General features: G+C 54.4%; 3 protein-coding genes across 4 annotated transcripts; all 3 read right to left on the minus strand.

Annotated features, from left to right (window-relative positions):
• Window positions 1-691: 691 nt before the first annotated feature.
• On the minus strand, window positions 692-2530 carry LOC119133512 (A disintegrin and metalloproteinase with thrombospondin motifs 2). The gene is made up of 2 exons (XM_037269445.1): window positions 2066-2530; window positions 692-1402 (listed from the first exon to the last, which is right to left on the minus strand). The coding sequence occupies exons 1-2, from the start codon at window positions 2133-2135 to the stop codon at window positions 918-920; spliced, it is 555 nt and encodes a 184-aa protein (XP_037125340.1). The 5' UTR covers window positions 2136-2530; the 3' UTR covers window positions 692-917.
• Window positions 2218-8511, minus strand: LOC119133878 (enteropeptidase-like). The gene is made up of 20 exons (XM_037270073.1): window positions 8397-8511; window positions 8050-8187; window positions 6975-7181; window positions 6471-6576; window positions 6221-6377; window positions 5745-5886; window positions 5559-5648; window positions 5350-5475; window positions 5029-5172; window positions 4838-4948; window positions 4635-4758; window positions 4212-4307; window positions 4067-4116; window positions 3935-3985; window positions 3631-3775; window positions 3383-3558; window positions 3161-3256; window positions 2947-3086; window positions 2826-2880; window positions 2218-2750 (listed from the first exon to the last, which is right to left on the minus strand). The coding sequence occupies exons 1-20, from the start codon at window positions 8509-8511 to the stop codon at window positions 2638-2640; spliced, it is 2382 nt and encodes a 793-aa protein (XP_037125968.1). The 3' UTR covers window positions 2218-2637.
• Window positions 8512-9477: 966 nt separating this feature from the next.
• csf1rb (colony stimulating factor 1 receptor, b) lies at window positions 9478-16997 on the minus strand. 2 transcript variants are annotated; one of them, XM_037269439.1, is made up of 25 exons: window positions 16868-16997; window positions 16349-16415; window positions 15900-16169; window positions 15513-15812; window positions 15208-15344; window positions 14977-15139; window positions 14632-14905; window positions 14403-14518; window positions 14226-14334; window positions 13830-13994; window positions 13650-13758; window positions 13222-13351; window positions 13055-13156; window positions 12762-12872; window positions 12553-12697; window positions 12396-12457; window positions 12156-12247; window positions 11936-12058; window positions 11738-11849; window positions 11572-11671; window positions 11384-11504; window positions 11217-11310; window positions 10555-11121; window positions 10329-10330; window positions 9478-9718 (listed from the first exon to the last, which is right to left on the minus strand). In XM_037269439.1, the coding sequence occupies exons 3-23, from the start codon at window positions 16129-16131 to the stop codon at window positions 11051-11053; spliced, it is 2868 nt and encodes a 955-aa protein (XP_037125334.1). In that variant the 5' UTR covers window positions 16132-16169; window positions 16349-16415; window positions 16868-16997; the 3' UTR covers window positions 9478-9718; window positions 10329-10330; window positions 10555-11050. The 2 variants fall into 2 exon arrangements, with proteins under 2 accessions (XP_037125334.1, XP_037125333.1); XM_037269438.1 differs by lacking the exon at window positions 16349-16415.
• Window positions 16998-17258: the final 261 nt, after the last annotated feature.

Genomic DNA, 17258 nt, shown 5'->3' on the forward strand with positions numbered 1-17258 from the left:
GGGTTGACCAAAAGTGTACTGAGGGTATACTGAGCATTTACTAAAGGTCCACTTGGGATCCACTTGACTTGGGTTTTAGTTTGGAACTGCAGAATTTACTGAAGAGCCCGAAAACAAAACGAGGACCTCCTTGTGATCCGAAAAGTCTACTACTATCAGGAGCTACTGGATGTCTTGAGATTTATCGCCCGAGAGCTACCGAGGCGCTACTAAATGTCCACTGGGGGTCTCGAGATCATCTAAACTGCAGATGCACTGGGTGAAGGACTGCGGTTGTGGAAAACAGAACAGGATAAGATAGGATAGGAGCGGAGCGAAAGGTGTCGCGAGCAACGGGAAGTTTGCAAAGAAGACAGCTTTCCAAATAAGAGGGAGTGCGAGTACGAATGAAGTCCTTCCCGTGCGAGTGTTTGTGCAGCTCATTCCTTTCGACAAGTCTCATCTTTCCACGACATCTGGATCCCATCACAGCTGCACTCTGAGCAGCCAGACATTGAAAAGGTCTCCGTGCGCAGCCCGCCGGCAGTGTGCAGGCAGTGTGCAGGCAGTGTGCAGGCAGTGTGCAGGCAGTGTGCAGGCAGTGTGCAGGCAGTGTGCAGGCAGTGTGCAGGCAGTGTGCAGGCAGTGTGCAGGCAGTGTGCACGTGGCCGGCCGCTGCCGCTTTTTACAGCCACCCTACCTCCCTCCCTCCCATTCCTTACATCTTAGTTATCGGGCATTTTGACTCCATCGCTTCCCAGCCGAGGAACACACAAAATAGAATGCGGGCGTGGAGCCCACTCTTTACTGAAATGAGCATAATCTTTTTTTGTCACTTTGGTCAAAGCCATGATTCGAGCGGCCGGCCACAGGTGGCTTCACTGATGGTTTGCTTGTCCGCTCGTGTCGAAATGGGTCCGTGAGATAAGTGCAACGTGTCAGTTGGTGTATGATCTAGAGACAGATGAGCACCCCGCCGCGCTGGACTTGATAACTGAGCAGTCTGTCAAGTAACAGAATGTCATTGATGCCATGAGATGAGCGCCACTCACCAGTCCGTCGCAGTTGCTAAGGGCAACGCTTGTGTCCTCCATGTTGGACACGCCCCCCGTGTAGAGGCAGCCCGTGTCCCCGATTGGCTCCGAGCGCTTTGGTTCCGACTCCTGCCACCACTCCATGGTGGCGTGCGGGGCCACCAGGCGGAGGTTGGCACGCAGCCGCAGGTGCATCTCCTGTCCAAACACAGTCACGTTGTAGAAGAGCTCCGAGTCCGAAGTCCATGGTGTCTCGCTCCGGGGGGCCTGTCTTTTGCTGCGCGGCGGCGGAGACTGGGCAGAGAGTGACACCGACAGGAAGCGGCCCAGCGAGTCGGTTCTGACTGGGCGAACCACGCTGAACTCGGACAAAACCTCATGGAGGGAATCTGAGAACAACAAATCCATCGCCTCAGGGAATGAGTACGTACTTTTTTTTTTTTTTTTAAATGACAAACACAATCCTTCACCTCATTGGTCGACGAAGACGCGTTCAAACTACAAACTTAATCAATCAATCCGCTCATTGGTAACTTTTCCAGCTGTCACAGACACACTTTCCAGCACGTGATTTGCGGCATGGAAACTTGTTGGAACGCTACGATGATTCCATCTCGTTTCTTATTAGAGCAGATTGGGGACGCCACTGATGGAAATTGTGATGCACTGGAAACAGGACAACCGACGAGCAACTCCATCCACGTATTAGCATACGATACTAATTCCATAGGCTGTACTGTATGATGAACCTGATCTAAAGACCTTGGAAATAGTTGAAGCTATTTTAAAAAAAGACAAAGAAAAGATAAGGCATCGTCTAGGGCCTTGTCAGACTTTTCAAGTTCACGAGAGAAGATACTGCAGCACACGTTTAGCATCCATTTTATGACATCATCCGCCAATCAGTACACGTATTGGCACGAATGAATGAACCAAGCACAGAAGTTTTATACGCTCGCTCAGTCAAGTATATTGTATCGTCGTGTCAAATGGAGGCGTCAAGTACGTTCCATGCCAATATTAGCAGTTCTGCTGCTAGTGTTTGCGGTTACCTGTGCTGCGAGTGCTGACGGGAGAGACGCCCACAAATACAACGAACACCGCGCACACTAGCAAGTCCATGTCTTCATGTCTTCATATCTTCTCGGCTTCGTGCGTTCATATCTTCATGTCCTGGCGACTCGGCTGACTCTCGCTGTGTGTGCGTGAGTATGTGTGTGCGTGCGTGTGCTCACGCGACAGTCGAGTCCTCCTGACTCCACCCACGCACTCGTGCGTGCGAGAGCGCGAGAGAGAGTCAGTGTCTTCTTACGGCCGGCCACGCAGTCAAAGTCAGCGAGAAAGAACACAGTAACGTGATAAAATAACTTTGTGCACATGGAATTTGCACTGCGGCCAATCGGAGCAGCTCGAGCTGGATGATGTCATCGATAGTCACGGCCTCCACAGTGGGGAGGGGGGGGGCAGGGGCAGAGGAGTTCAAGGAAGACGAGGAGAGGAGGAAGTTGAGGAGTCGTAGAAAAAGAAGGAGAGGACAAAGTAGAAGAAGAGAAGGAAAAAAAGAAAGGGGAGGTGAAAGTAGAGTGGCAGGAGAGGAAGAAGAGTAGGAAGAGGAGGTGGATGATCACGATGACCAGGAGCGTCGCGTTTCTGCCATCCAGGCGACAAAGGCCGAGACTCTGGCGTAAACGCCGGGTCGCTCGGGCCGACCGCAACCCATCCCAAAGGACGTGACACCTGTCGGAGACCCATCGATCGCACAGTTAACTTGATTCCGAGCGTAAGTTGAGAAACGGAAGACCAAAAACAGACCAATCAGAGTCCAGTGTCCTTCCTCCTCACACATAAGCGGGCCGCCAGAGTCGCCCTGTGTGAAGAAGTCACGCGTCTTGTCAAGTGTCTTGCGGGCAGGTTTAGGGTGGATGGTGATCACCTGACACGAGTCCACTCCGCCCTCTGGGAAGCCCGCGCACAACATTTTGGACGTGATGGTGTACTCGGGCAAGGCGCGCTGGCACGAGACCTGGCCCACCAGGGGAACCTTGGCCTCCTGCAGAATGTCTGGAAGAGAACCTGTGCAACGGACACACACATGTAGACAAACAGGTAGCAAGACAGACAGGCGGACAGATAGACAGGTGACGGACCCTCCTCAGCCTGCCTCCCCCATCCGGCAATCCAACATTTCTTTTCAGCTGTCAACTCTCGAGCGTTTTCAGGCAAACACACTGGCTGGATCAGGTCTGTGGACAAACGCACGCACGCACGCACGCACGCACGCACGCACGCACGCACGCACACACACCGATTCAGAATGTGCGTGTGCGATTTCTCGGAACAGGAAGCGGGCGGGTGTGTCAAAATACTACCAGTGAAGTTGGTGGGCGTGCTCAGGCGCATCATGGCGATGTCGGCCTCTTTGCTGAGTCTGTTGTAGTGCGGGTTGATGATCACGGCATCAATTTGGAACGAGTGCACGGCACCGGCCTGGCTCTGAGCCCGAAGACCCAACTTGGCCGACCAGCGGCCCAGGGGGCGCTCCTTCCTGCCAAAGACGCGTCGTCAGCTCCACCGTACCGTCAGACCTGGCTACGGTCAACTCGGCGCTCTCACCCACCCGTACACGCAGTGGGCGGCAGTCAGCAGCCAACGGCGACCGAGCAAAGCGGCACCGCACACGTGGCGACCGTTCCAGTGCAGCGACACCATCCACGGCCACGCCCCTTTGGCGGCGTCCGACCCACCCACCACTCGGACCTCCCCTTATTTGAAAAAACAAAAAAGAGCAAATGCTAAATCAGGTTGGAAATCGCAACAACGTAAGAAGGGTGACGTGTGGGGGGGTTTTCTCCCCAGACAGAAGAAACACAAATACTACGTATGTGACTTTGCAAATGTTCACTGCAGTTTCCCGCTCTCACCATCTGCCGATTGGTCGACAGTGTCGCTGGTGACGAGACGAAGGCCGCATGCTGAAAACAAACAAAACAAAACAAAGGCGACAAGTGCAATGCGCCGCGGGTGACTTCGATGAAGGGTGGCGACTTACTCACGCTGATTGTCACAGCGGAGGGAAACCACGCGGTGGCCCACGCAACGCTCGCTGCAAAACCAAAAACAATCGACTCTGGTTGGAAATGACGTCAAGCGTTCGTTGACGTGTTTGACAAAGACACACTCTCCCAAGTCTTTGCGTACCTCACGCTGGATTCCAGACTTCCGTTAGCGGTGACCTCGACACTGGCGAAAGGTGAATCTCCCGGCACGGCGGGCAGCAGCGTGGACACCCCCGACCTGGACGACGGCTATGGGTAGTCAACTTGTATTTGCAGTGACAAGTCGGAGCCTTGACTTGGTCTTCCTGTATCCCAGGTGCTGACTGACTGGGTAGCATCCCAATTAGCGCTGTATCCCAAGTACTGACAGGTCAGGTCCTACGAGTACCCCAGATTGGTCGCTACGTATCGGTCAGGTAGTTCCGACAAATAGTATCAATGGAGAAATAGATAATCAAATAAATAATTGGCCTATGTCAACTCAAGTCGCCTTTGAATCCCCTGCATCTTACTCAAGCAGTCAAGCTGTATCCGAGGCGCTGACCGGTCAGGTGCTACAGTCTACCTGTATCCCAAGTACTGACAGATGAAGACAGACAGGCGCGGGGTCCAGGTGTCTCCGCACACGGCATACTGAGAGGAGGCCATCTGAAAGCGGAGACGACCGGAGGCGTTCTCCTGCAACACGACTGAAAGCGCTCGTCTGCGTCAAGTACATTTTGCTCAACGTGACCGAGTCCCGCTTTGCGTGATCCGGGCTGTCCTCACCACAGTTAGCTTCGTCGGAAGCGTCGGCGCAGTCCACCCTCCCGTCGCACTGACGCTTTCCATGGATACAGCTGCCCGTGTCACATTGGAACTGCTCCGCAGCGCACGGTTCTGCTTCGGCCACACGAGCACACGTACGGACATGCGGCGGCGTGTCTCCACAACTTCATATCGGTGGCAGCGGACCTCACCTGAAGACCCCAGGGCAACCCCGGAGGTAAAGTTGGCTTTGAAACCCCGTCCGTTACCCGAGCTGTCCGTGAAGAACCAGACGGTCACCCGATTGCGCGTTGAAAACAAGTCTCGGGCGGTGCCGCCGCTCCCAGTGAGAACGGCTGCGCGATCGCAAGGGGACAGAGCGCACATCTTAATATTAGGAATCAGCCGTACAGTCAGTCCATTGTCGTCTCCTCACTAGCGTGTAGGAGAGAGCCGCATCCTGGAAGCATTCCCACTTCATTTCTTCAGTTAGGCTAACGTGCCACCATAGTCGTGAGACGTACGAGACTCACCCAGTAAGGTCGAGTTAGGCCCCGCCCCGTCGCGCAGCTCCACGACGTCGTAGTTGTCTTCGACATCAAAGTCTAGGAAGTGGACGTGGATGTTTCGACCTGGCAGAGCGTGGAGCGTCCACACGCCTGCGGGAGGAAAGGATGACCACGGCAGACGTCAGGCCGCTTTGATCAACAATCAATCAACAAAGCCGGCCGAGAGTTCTCACAGCGAGCTCCGTTCCCGTAGGCTCGCGGGTAATTCGGTGAACTGAAGGTGGAGTTTGGCTCCCACACGTCGAAAGGACCACCGCAGTCAGCTGACGTAAGACCGAACCAGACAAGAAAGAGCGGAGTCGGTCGCTCGCTCGCTCGCCATAGCAATTACGGCCCAGGAGAGTGGGCGCGGTGCTTACCCGACACGGTGGGGACAGGTGTCGGAGTGGGCACTAAGGTGGGTTCCGGGGGGGCGGGCCCACAAGGCTGGGGCATCAAAGTGATGTCATCCAAGGCGATGTCATTTCTCATCCCGCCTTTCTTCAGAGCTTCAAACACAATCTGCACACATCGATTGGAGTCGGGTCAGTCTGAAACCAGTTGGGGATCACGATCGAAGCAGCTCGAAAGCACTAGGAAAGAAGTCGGCAATCCATTTGGGAAAAACAGCTTCTTATTCTTTTGAACTCAGTTGGAATTCTCCTTCAAATCAGCGAAAATCATGAGGAGCATAAGCAGAGCTAACTCACTTTTGTTGAATCCAGTCTGAATTGTAGTTTAAAGTCTTTAAATGGGTTAAAGGCGATTTGAAAATCAGCTTTTGAAATCATTTGGATAATTCAGTAAAGTCCATTTTGATATCAGGCTTCAAATCAGTTGGAGTCACTTGATCCACCTGAGTGTCAGTGGTAGAGTTGAGGAGCACTTGTCCGTAGTTCCAGTGGTCACCATAGTTCCCGTCCCTGCGGAACACCACCGCGTCCACGCCGCCTGGATATGCGCCACGTAGCGACAGTTGAAGACGGTGGACGTCTTCCCCAAACATGTGATACCTTCAAATTCAGCCCACACCGCCCAAAACAGGCGTACGCACGAGTTGAGTTTTACACCCGTCAACCATTTCCTCGTTAGTTTGTGCCGTTTACCAAAAGCCAAGGCACATTGGCTGCTTGGGCCCAGTTAGAGGTAGGCTGTAGATCCTGAAAGTCTTCAGCCATTGGCCAGGACTCAGAGGGGTGCTCAAGTAGAAACCTGAGTCAGCAAACACGCGATTAGAACTAGGCTAATACCATGCTAACGCCATGCAAAGACGCCAACTCGGGACCTTACAGAGACCCGATAAAAGAGCTGATCAAGGACCTCTCTCTACCTGATTCTATTTCTCATCCCAAAATGTATACGGCGCCAAATCCAAGACCTTAACCCTAAGACCTTAAGATCTGACCAGGACCTGTCATGACCTAATCGCCGTTCTAGGACATGGGCTGATACCTGATTCAAGACCACAGCGGCACCGGACCTAAACTTGATCAAAGATACAATCAAGGAAGCCGTCCTGCAACTAACTCAATACTGACTCGAGAAGCTGATATTGTACCTGATCTGAAACCTGACCAGGACTTGATCTCGGTCTGATCAAGAGCACTCACCCGACCCGTTTCCTAGCGTGTGATCTATGCTTGGGCCACTGAGCGGCGGAAATGTGGCGCCTCTGCTCCGAAGCCAGTCACCGTCGTCTTCGTGTTCCTGCCTCCAGAAGCAAAAGCCGTGCTCAAATGTGCAGGAAAGCTTCTCCGAATCTGAAAAACAGCAGCAGCAACAACAACATACTAACACTGCTTTTGCCACGGTGGCTCAGAGGTAGCGGCGTGAGCACCTGACAGTTTCGAGAGGTCGCTGGCACGGAAGGTGGCGCTGAATCCCGACCCATCTTCCAAATTGTCTGAGAAAAACTCAATAGTGGATCGGGCCGTCAGAAGCCACACAGTCTCGGGAGGGGTGGAGCCCGAGAGCTCGGCTGCGATTGAAGAATGAATGCTATCAATTCGGGACCGGTTCTTTCTCAACTGGACGCGAGTCAAGATCCGATACAGGACCGGGCCAGGAACTTGGGCGAGGGCATGTCCTCGACCAGATCGAGCTAGACCTAATTCAAGTCTTGACCAGGACCTTACTCTGATCCATAACTTGATCCAAATCTTCTGCCCTTTGACCTGATCAAGGACCTAAAACATGACTTGATAGGAATCTTAACCTGGATCTGATCGAGAACGTGACCCAAGACCTGACCTAGGATCTGACTAGGCACTGCTGTAGGCCCTCCTGACCTGCCATCTTCTTCTCAGGACCAAGCCCTTCGTAAAGTCTCACGATATGGACATTTTCTAGGCTTTCAAACTTGTGGAAGTTGACCTGAACAGAAAATCCCCTTTGGACCCTGAAGGAAACAATAAAAAAAAAAAAACACACACACACACACAAAAAAACCCATTTATGGTTAGGCAATAATTGTTTGCTAACCAATTGTGGAAAGTCTCCAAAGTCTGCTTTTTGGACCTGATGATCCAGCGACAGAAGCTGCTGTTTGCGGAAGAGGCAAACCATCCCGTTGGGCCGTGCAGTGCGAACTGTCCGTCACAGGTCGTTGCTACGGAAACAGTATGACGAGCTTGTCGCAACGACAAAATCTTAAGACTTAAGCGAGGTGGACGGTAAGGCACCGACCGCAGCGAGCGGCGTCTTCGTCGGAAGCGTCGGCGCAGTCGTCGATGCCGTCGCACAGCCGGTCGAGGTGGACGCACGTGGACGAGCGTTCGCAGGAAGTGTGGTACGGGGGACACGTGACTGGATGCACCTCCGCCTCTGGTAACACGCGCACGTGCCTCTCGTTAGCCGACGACATCAATGAATAAAAATAATCATAAAAAAATTGCGTAATTGCCCGTCGATGCCTCAAGATGGCAGCAAAGCAACCCCTCGATTCACAACACGCGCCAAAATGCCGCCGCACGAGGGCGGCATATTCCCCTTCGTATCATGTATGGCGAGGATGATGGAAGTGAGGTGCTCACCCGGCGGCGACACGTGCGTCCACATCAGCGCCGTCAGCGCGGCGCAGCACAGCAGCACCACGCACAGCGCCACCAGCAGGAAGTGGAAGGGAGAACAACCGCCGCGCTCTCGCATCCTTGGTGGATCACTTCACACCTCGACAGAGTGAGGCTTGACAGATTCAATGACTTGGGTTACCTGAGCTCTCACGATCGGAGCGTCTGCCCAGCTAGCGAACGGAGGAACAAATGAACAAGTACAGCATAAGCACCTGAACCAATTGACAAATAAATGAGCGAGCGAGCGAGCGACCAAGCGAGTGGGTGAATGAGCAACAGTGGCAGAGGCCAGGCATGTCCGTCCTTCCTCCCTCCCTCTTTTGGCCGAGTGAAACGGTCAGCCCGACAAGGATTTGAATCGGGCCCGCCGCAGAAGGGAGACAGACAGACGTACGTGCGGCCGGCACGGCTGGCGGGACGACGGACATCGACTGAACCGACAACCGTGGTTGAAAAATATGTGCGAGTGGGTGACAATCATTTATTCAATGAATGGATCTCAAGAAGAACCCAAGTGAGCACGCACTGGAAATGGATTCATAAAGCCACCAATGACCTCCGAAATGACGACGTAAATAGACGAGTCTGTAAAGTGAGGTCATGAACATGAGATGAGAAATGCGAGAAGGAATATGCATCAGTGAACGAGTGCACAGATAAACATATTTCCGTCAGAGTGAATCAGTAAACGAGCGACAAAAAATGAGCGAGTGAAGAAGGTATCGCGTGCACCAGTGAAAACATTCCAAGGAGTAAGGTGTGAAGCGACGGCTTACCTTCAGCTTTTTTCCCTTCCAAATGTTTGGAGCCTGAGAGAAGATATGGGCACTTTTTATAATTGAGCAGAAAATATTGATAAGCAGTGCTCACGCGCATGCGCTGACACAATCAATTGGGTTTTCGTGCGAATGGAAGGTACGGCGGCAGTAAAAGTGTCACACGAGTTCTGTTATCGTTAATTAATGCGGCTGTAAAGTACGAGAGGACAAGGTGAGCAAACGGGCGTCCGGCAATAAACCGCTGACTGCAGACACGTGAGCGCTTAAGGAGGCAAAGTGGCTTTATTTGTCACTCTCAGTTGAAATGTTGCGATGCAGGAACACCAACGTTGTCTTTTTAAAGGCCGAGCGGCACACCGTCCAGCCCAATAGGGCCATGCTAACATACAATGAATGCCAAAGGCCATCCATGAGCCAAAGGATGGAAGCATGCAGGTAAGTTCAAGTTTCACTAACAAGAACTGACGCCAGCCGCTTAGTGGGAGGCCCCCTCGGCCTCTTCTTCTTGCTTTAAATCAGTGGTTCCCAAAGTGGGCGGTACCGCCCCCCTGGGGGCGGTGGAAAGATCTGGGGGGGCGGTGAGGAAGAAAGGGGCGGTAGGGGGGCGGTAGGGGGGCGGCAGTCGATTTGTACACAACACGCCGCTCTGGCCCAGTCAGATCCGACAGCATAGACTACAAAAGCAAAAGCTCAGGTTTGTAATTTCAAGCTTGTAATGTTCTGAATTTTATCTTATAATAAAAACCGCATTCTGGCGGTCAACATCATCTTGAGTTCAAGTCAACATGAAATTGGGGACTCGCCAGAACGCGCCGTGTTGTGTTGTGTTGAGCTGGTTAGGGCAGTGGTCCCCAACCACCGGGCCGCGGACCGGTACCGGGCCGCCAAGCCGCACAGAATTTTTTTTTTTATCGACGATCAATTAATTCAGGTCAAGACACTCGTCCCGGTCACGTGACATGTTTCCCCAGTCGAGCCCGCAAAGCTAATATGTGGCGACAGGCTAACTAACCAGGCAGTGAAGCATTCAAAACTGCTTCAACACATGGAGACCAAGCATCCTGCAATAAAAGACAAACCTTAAATCACTTCGGGTGTCATTGTCTCCGATTACGTCTAGATGGGACCGGCTCGTTTCTGAGAAACAAACTCAGTGCTCCCACTAATTCAACGTAATGGTAATGATATTATAAATGTATTATTTATTTATTTATATAAATGTATTATTTATTTATATAAATGTATTATTTATTTATATAAATGCCTTGGGGGGGGGGGGGGCGCTAGGAATTCACTGGGGAGCCAAAGGGGGCGCCAGCCTGCAAAAGTTTGGGAACCACTGCTTTAAATGATGATGCATATCCATCCAATGAAGCTCAGCGCACCCTTACGCGTTGTGGCGCGAGGCGGTACTGCACCGGACTGTAAAACAGCCCGTGCTGTAAAAAGCCACACACTTGTAAATCTGCACTTGTGAAGGGCAGTAGCGCACGTGTAAGGTCTGCAAAGCGGTACAATGTCGTTTTTTACAATGGTCTTTTTTTTTTTTTTAGGAGGGGGCAGATGTGGCTGCACGCGTCCTTTAGCGAGCGAATAAGTAGCACCGCACGTCATGGCAGAAGAACGCCTTTTACGGGATGATGCCACAGCAGCAACTTGGCTTAGCAGAAGTGGCTCGAGAAAAGTCAGGAGTCGCTATGGTAACGGTGCAAAAGATCGATGCAAAATTCATAGAGCCTCCGAGCGGGTCGGCCTTTGACGTTTGGCAACCGACGAAGCACCCGATCACCGGTGACGGCTAAAAAAATCTTGGTGGCGGCCAAGCGGACGCGTGCATCAGGACAGCTGGTAAATGTTGCTTGTCACAGTGGCCATCTTTTTGGAGTCTTCAGGTTCCTCGCCGCCCCCTGAGGCAAGAAAGACACACGCGGTGATGGCGGGAGGACCAAAGACGCGCTGGGCGTCCCGAAGAAAGACCAAAGCGCCGCACGGTGACAGTCACCTTGCTCGTCACCCTTGGCGGAGCATCCGCTCCCGCCCGCCTCTTCCTCGCTCCCTTCGTCTTCCTCGCGCTCGTCGATGTTTTTGTACGTGGGCTTGAGCGGCAAAGAGAAAAGTGGCAAACGTTGCGAGTATCGGTCAAGACGCGCGCAAGGGCGGCGGGCTCACCTGCTCGCTCGAAGCCGCCTTGGCGGCGGAGGGGAGGAGCCTTTCGATCAGCCGCGCGATCATCTTGAAGGTTGGCCGTTCGCTCGGCTCCAAACTCCAACACGACGTCATCAGCCGGTACCTGCAAAGGAGAGGCGGGCCGTCAAGCGCTCTGCGTCCGTGTGTCGGTGGGCGGGCGGGGCCCTCACATTTGCGGCGGGGCGAAGTCGGGCCGCTCCATGTGGCCGCCGTCCTTGATCATCCTGTAGAATTTGGTATCCACGGCGACGTTGGGGTAAGGGCTCTTCCCTGAGGGAGACAGGGAGGCAGCCAGAGGTCACGTGACGCCACGATGAGTAGCGCCGGCGCCATTACCCAGGGAGAAGATTTCCCACAGCAGGACGCCGTAAGACCAAACGTCGCTCTGCACCGTGTACACGCACTGGAAGATGCTCTCGGGGGACATCCACTTGACGGGCAGGCGCGCCTGTCCACACAGCAAGGGTCGTGTTGTTTTGCAGTAGCCGTCGACGAGTTGTGTGTTTGTGTTGTGTGGGAGTTGCGTCCACTGACATTTCCTTGTACGATGTAGCTGTCGTCATTGCGTATGTCTCGCGCCAAACCAAAGTCACAGATTTTGGCAACGTGGCGTTCGGTCAGCAAGACGTTCCTCGCCGCCACGTCTCTGTGGATACACTGACAAAGGCGCGGACGTGAAGCCACCACAGCGCAGACCGGTGCAGCGCAGACCGGTGCAGCGCAGACCGGCGCAGCCTATGCTTGTGCGTGTTACATTTCGTGTCGAGAGGAAGTCCAAACCCTGAGCCACTTGGTACGAGAACCTCATCAGGTCACTTATACACAGACGTGCACTTCGCTCAACACCTGCAGGGCACACGCACACGCACACGCACACACACACACACACACACACACACACACACACATACTCAAAGGTCACGTGTGTATTTGATGTGTGTTAAACCTGTGTGTTTGTGACAATTGTATGTGTGTGTGTGTGTGTGTGTCTTACCTGAGTGGGAAAGGATTGGCTGCATTTCCTGATATTCGGAACAACACGAGATCCCGCTGTCACTGCAACACCAAGAGAGACACGGACGGACACAAACTACAATTATGACATGCTGCATGCACGTGACACGCAATAGAGGAAGAAAAGGAGGTCTGACCTCCGGAGTCTGACGTTGGAGTATTTGACGTCGTGCTCAGCCGGCTCCGGACTCAACGTAGCCGCCACCAAGTGGTGAGCGCGCGCGCGCAGAAAGTTGAGCAGGTCGCCGTGGAAACAGTACTCAGTGATCATCAGCACGGGCCCTGTGAGCGACATTGAGGTCAAGCGAAGACAACTTCCTGAGAGGCGGACCGGACCGGACCGAACCTCCTCGAGTGCAGGCTCCCAGCAGGTTGACGATGTTGTCGTGGTAACCGAGATGGCTGAGAATCTTCAGCTCACACATCAGCGCCTCTCGCTCCTCGGAGTGAGCGCTCGCTGCACACACAAAGGCACCGCCCCGTTCTTGTGGTTGCAGACTACTTTTGTAGCATTGTCGTGTCCGCTTTGTTAAGATGTGCATAGCGGCCGGTCGCGCCTCGGCACTCGTGTACTCGCTACGTCGTCGTTATTGACGCGCGGTCGGAACGGGTCGTGTTTGTCGTGGAGTTGCCGTTTACGTTTGAGCATCTTGACGGCCACGCGGGTTTCGTCCTGGCTGCCGAGGCCGTAGGCCGTGGCCTCCACCACCTTTCCGAACGCCCCTGAGCCCAGCACGCCCCCTGACGGAGAGAAGGCCACGGGAGGGGTCAAAGGTCAAGGCCAGAGGGCGGAGCTCAAAGTTTACCCAGGCGGAGCTTGTCTCGGGGAAACTCCCACTTGAGGTTGTTGTACGGCAGCAGGCCGGGGTCCACAAATGTGTAGTTGTTGCCGTAGCAACTCTCCACGATCTTCCAACGGATCTCGTACTTGGGTTGCTACGAAAAGAAAGACAAGCAGGAGATGAAGTGTGAGAAGGAGCAAAAAGAGGAAAGAAAATGGAGAGGAGGAGCAAAAGGAAGAGGAAAGGAGGAGGCGGGGAAGGAAAATGGAGAGGAGGATCGAAAGGAAGAGGAAAGCAGGAGGCGGAGAAAGAAAGTGGAGAGGAGGAGCAAAAGCACGAGGAAAGCAGGAGGCAGACAAAGAAAGTGGGGAGAAGGAGCAAAAGGAGGAGGAAAGGAAAGAGGATGAAGACGAGCACGGGGGACGAAAGCGCGTCCACGGCCAGCTACAAACCCGTCTGATCCTGCAGACGAGGAAGACCACAAGCAAGAGGAGCAGGCCCGCGCCCGCCGAGGCCGTCGCCAGGGACGTCGTCAAAATGTTCCCGCTGCCAGAACCTGAAACGGGAGTGGTGGACACAAGCTCTGTGGTTGGTCAAAGAAGACCAAAAAGCCTCCTGAATGAAGCAAAAACGTACGCAGCGAGAAGACAGCTTGCGAGCGTCCCACGCTGTTGATGGCCACGCACTCGAAGGTGACGTCATCAGCCGGCGCCGGGGGCAGGGGCAGGCTTTTGGTCAGCACCTCCCCCTCTTGCGTGACAACATCACCGGGCTGAGGGTCCCCGACGTCACCGCACCTGCGCGAGGAAAGTCGAGTCTCGCCGATGAGCCAAGCGACAGAGACGCCGCAACCGCCCGCCGATGAGCCAAGCGACAGAGACGCCGCAACCGCCCGCCCGCCGATGAGCCAAGCGACAGAGACGCCGCAACCGCCCGCCCGCCGATGAGCCAAGCGACAGAGACGCCGCAAGCGCCCGCCGATGAGCCAAGCGACAGAGACGCCGCAAGCGCCCGCCGTTTCGACATACGTGTTGACCAGGCCGCCGCATCGCGACCACAAGACGGTGGGCGGCGGGAAACCCGAACCGCTGCAGGTCAGGGTGCCGTTCTCCATCGTGATGACTCCGCTCGGAGCTCCTAAACAAAGCGTCAGATCAACGGTGGCGCCCGGCCGGAATGGGGAAGATGAAGGAAAGGTTGCTCACGAAGAACTCGCAGGTCAAAGTCGAAGGAACCGCTAACCAGGCCGTTAGCATAGCTTAGCGTGTAGAGCCCTTTCTCTTGGTCGCGCACGCGGCGTAGAACCAGGCTGGCTCGGGATCTGCCAACGGAAACTTTGCTCATCATCCGAATACATTCCAATCGAGGCGCGAGTAAGACGTGCAGCGGAGCGGACACGGAGTAGCAAAAACGGGGGGGGGGGCTCACGCTAACCTGTAGCCATGGGCCGCGTGGCTCTGCGTGCGCTCCCGGCGGCCGTTCCCGGGCGTGGGCCAGGTCCATCGGAGGCTCCGGACCGGCGGGTACGCTTCCACGGTGACTGTCAAACTCAGGTCTCCACCCGCGAGCACGTCCACCGTGCTGCTGTGAACTTGGGAAACCTCCGTGGCGTCCACGCTAAAGTTAGCCAGCACTTCCCAGTCGCTGACATTGGCACCACCCGTGGCTGTCGTACGGCGCTCCAGCAAGGCAGTCAGGAAGGGAGCGTCTGGCAGCGAGAGCGAGCGCATGTGGAATCAACACGGCTCACCTGAGTTGTGGTGCCAGTTGGAGGCTCACCCAAGACGCGGAGGCTGGCCGTCGCCGTGGCGTCGCCGGCCTTGTTGCTCGCCGTACAGGTGTAGCGTCCGCTGTGCCGTCGACCGACGGCGCCGACGCTCAGCGTCTTGTTCAGGTACAAGCGCTTGCCGTCATAATGCTGCTTCACCGTCGTGTCGGGAGCCTGTAGGCTCAACGGTGCGTCAATGTGCGACAAAAGAAAGAAAAGCGGGTCGAGAGAGCAGGTCTCACCTCTACATTAGGGTATGTCCAAGAGACGTTGTAGATGAGGGAGGGGTTACTCGTCGCACACGTCACCGCAAAAACTTCTCCCTCCAGACGCAAAAAGTCCGTCTGATTCAGCCACACCTTGGGAGGATGGCGCCGTCCTATATAGGCCAGAGACAAATACGACATATGTAAATGAGAGCTAGACAGGCAAGATGTCGAAAGAAGGCCTGGGAGCCAGACTGGCGGGAAGTAAGCAAATGAGGGAGGGAGGGAGGGAGGGAGACAGTGGAGAGGTACGCCCCCCCCCCCCGACCCCCAAACCTTACTTGGCGAGACAATGAGGTGCAGCGTGTCAGATGTCACGCGTTTGTTGTTGTTGTTCCAGGCAGCGCAGACGTAGCGCCCGTTGAATTTCGTCTCCACTTTGTGTATGACCACTCCCGCATGAGGATTCACGCTCACGTTCATGCCCGCGGGCAGAGCCCCGGCCAGCCCGCCGTCCCGCTCCAGGGTGAGGTTGCCGAGCGACGGGTCGGTCGGCAAACAACGGAACAGGAAGTCTTCACCCTCCCAGATGATGGGGGTGTAGTGGGGCGTGACGAAGACGCTTGACGGGTTGGACGGATCTGAGGGAGGACAGACAAAAGGCCGTGACCTCACCTGAGGGCCGGGGAAAAGGAATCGCTGACCTGGTGGCGGCGGCGGCGGCTCACCTTTGACGTACAGGTGAACCGAGGCGCCCAGGTGGCGGAGGTGACGTTCGGCGTAGGAGCAGCGGTACGTTCCCGTGTGTATGGGTAGGGCACGCCGCACCTCCAGCACGCCGGCGCGCTCCGACGCCGTCGGACGAAGCGCCGTGCTGGACCACTGCAACGACGCGTTGCCGTGACAACTTAGGCGGAAAGCCGAGCCGGCGGTCAAAACCGCCTCGGACCCGTCCCGCATGGGGTCCGAGTTCAGCTCGATGGACGGCGGGTAGAAGTCTAGAAAGAAGACAAAAGCGTCCGACGCGTGATCAGCAGACCGCATCGGCAGATCCGTACTAAGTGATCAACTTTTTAGTCTTTGAGATGATTGGGAATGTTTTTTTTTGTTTGTTTTGTTTTTTTGTGAACACGACCGTTGAGTTTCACAAGATGGGGAGAAAAAACAGAAGTGAAACCTTTGACTTTAACGTCTGTCAGCAGTCGGGAAGTAACGCGCGTGTGTGTGTGTGTGTGTGTGCGCGTCTGGAAAAGAAAAGAAAGAGGAAGAAATTGTGCTGTCCTCATCAGGATGAGGAAAATGGTCAAGATGGTCCAAATGTCAAGTGTTATTTTCCCAAAAATAAGAATCTAAATGTTCACATGCTAACAATAGCCGCTACCACACCCGGAAAGCAGGTAGTTCCGCCCACATAGCATCAATCAGTAGACTGGCCGCCCTGTCTCCAAATGTGCCTGGTCAATACTTTGATCCAGAGTTGACTTCTACAGACTTGAATGAGCACAAAGTTACACATAAAAGAGGCAAACATTCCGTATATTATGGGTCGAAAGAACAAATCAAACAAACATTTGTTGTGCTTTGCGTTTCAAGGCAAGTTCCGCTTTGCCCCAAATAGCATGAAAAAGGACAAGATGAATAACAACAACAACAACAACAGCAACAACAACAAGAGCAAATTGTTTGGCTTTCCGACCTTCAGCAGAGACGATTGCGAGTAGGAGCCAAGGCAACAACATGTTGGGCGTCGTCATCTTCTTCCTCCGACTGACTGACTGACACTGGAGCAGCTCTTCAACTTCCTGGCAAGGAAGGCAGGCAGGCAGGCAGGCCCTCGAGGCTCAACCCACCTCCTTAGCACCCCCCCATCCCAACTGGCCCTCAACTCAACACAAGCTGCAAGGCTTCTGGGGCCGGCCTTCTGTCGTCACAAACGCTTTCTGAAACGCAATGAGCTCTGACAATGACAGGCCAGGCGCTTCAGAAGGATGAGCCTTTGGGATGTCAATCCTCACTGCTCTCCACAACCCTCCGATGGCCTCAATCTGAGCGCTTGCAAACCTTCTATGTTCTCAGAGAAGAGAAGA

Source organism: Syngnathus acus, chromosome 14 (genome assembly GCF_901709675.1).
Source record: "Syngnathus acus chromosome 14, fSynAcu1.2, whole genome shotgun sequence".
NCBI lineage: Eukaryota > Metazoa > Chordata > Actinopteri > Syngnathiformes > Syngnathidae > Syngnathus > Syngnathus acus.

Excerpts from the sequence above, each read along its gene's own strand:
- LOC119133878 (XM_037270073.1), bottom strand. The coding sequence starts at position 8,511 with ATGCGAGAGCGCGGCGGTTGTTCTCCCTTCCACTTCCTGCTGGTGGCG. Across the intron at positions 6,378-6,470 it reads CCAATGTGCCTTGGCTTTTG|GTATCACATGTTTGGGGAAG; the intron begins GTAAACGGCACA and ends CTGAATTTGAAG. Across the intron at positions 4,117-4,211 it reads AGTCTGGAATCCAGCGTGAG|CGAGCGTTGCGTGGGCCACC; the intron begins GTACGCAAAGAC and ends TTGGTTTTGCAG.
- csf1rb (XM_037269438.1), bottom strand. The coding sequence starts at position 16,925 with ATGACGACGCCCAACATGTTGTTGCCTTGGCTCCTACTCGCAATCGTC. Across the intron at positions 15,813-15,899 it reads GGTTCACCTGTACGTCAAAG|ATCCGTCCAACCCGTCAAGC; the intron begins GTGAGCCGCCGC and ends GTCCTCCCTCAG. Across the intron at positions 11,122-11,216 it reads CGCCAAGGGTGACGAGCAAG|GGGGCGGCGAGGAACCTGAA; the intron begins GTGACTGTCACC and ends TTCTTGCCTCAG.
- LOC119133512 (XM_037269445.1), bottom strand. The coding sequence starts at position 2,135 with ATGGACTTGCTAGTGTGCGCGGTGTTCGTTGTATTTGTGGGCGTCTCT. Across the intron at positions 1,403-2,065 it reads CGTCAGCACTCGCAGCACAG|ATTCCCTCCATGAGGTTTTG; the intron begins GTAACCGCAAAC and ends TGTTGTTCTCAG.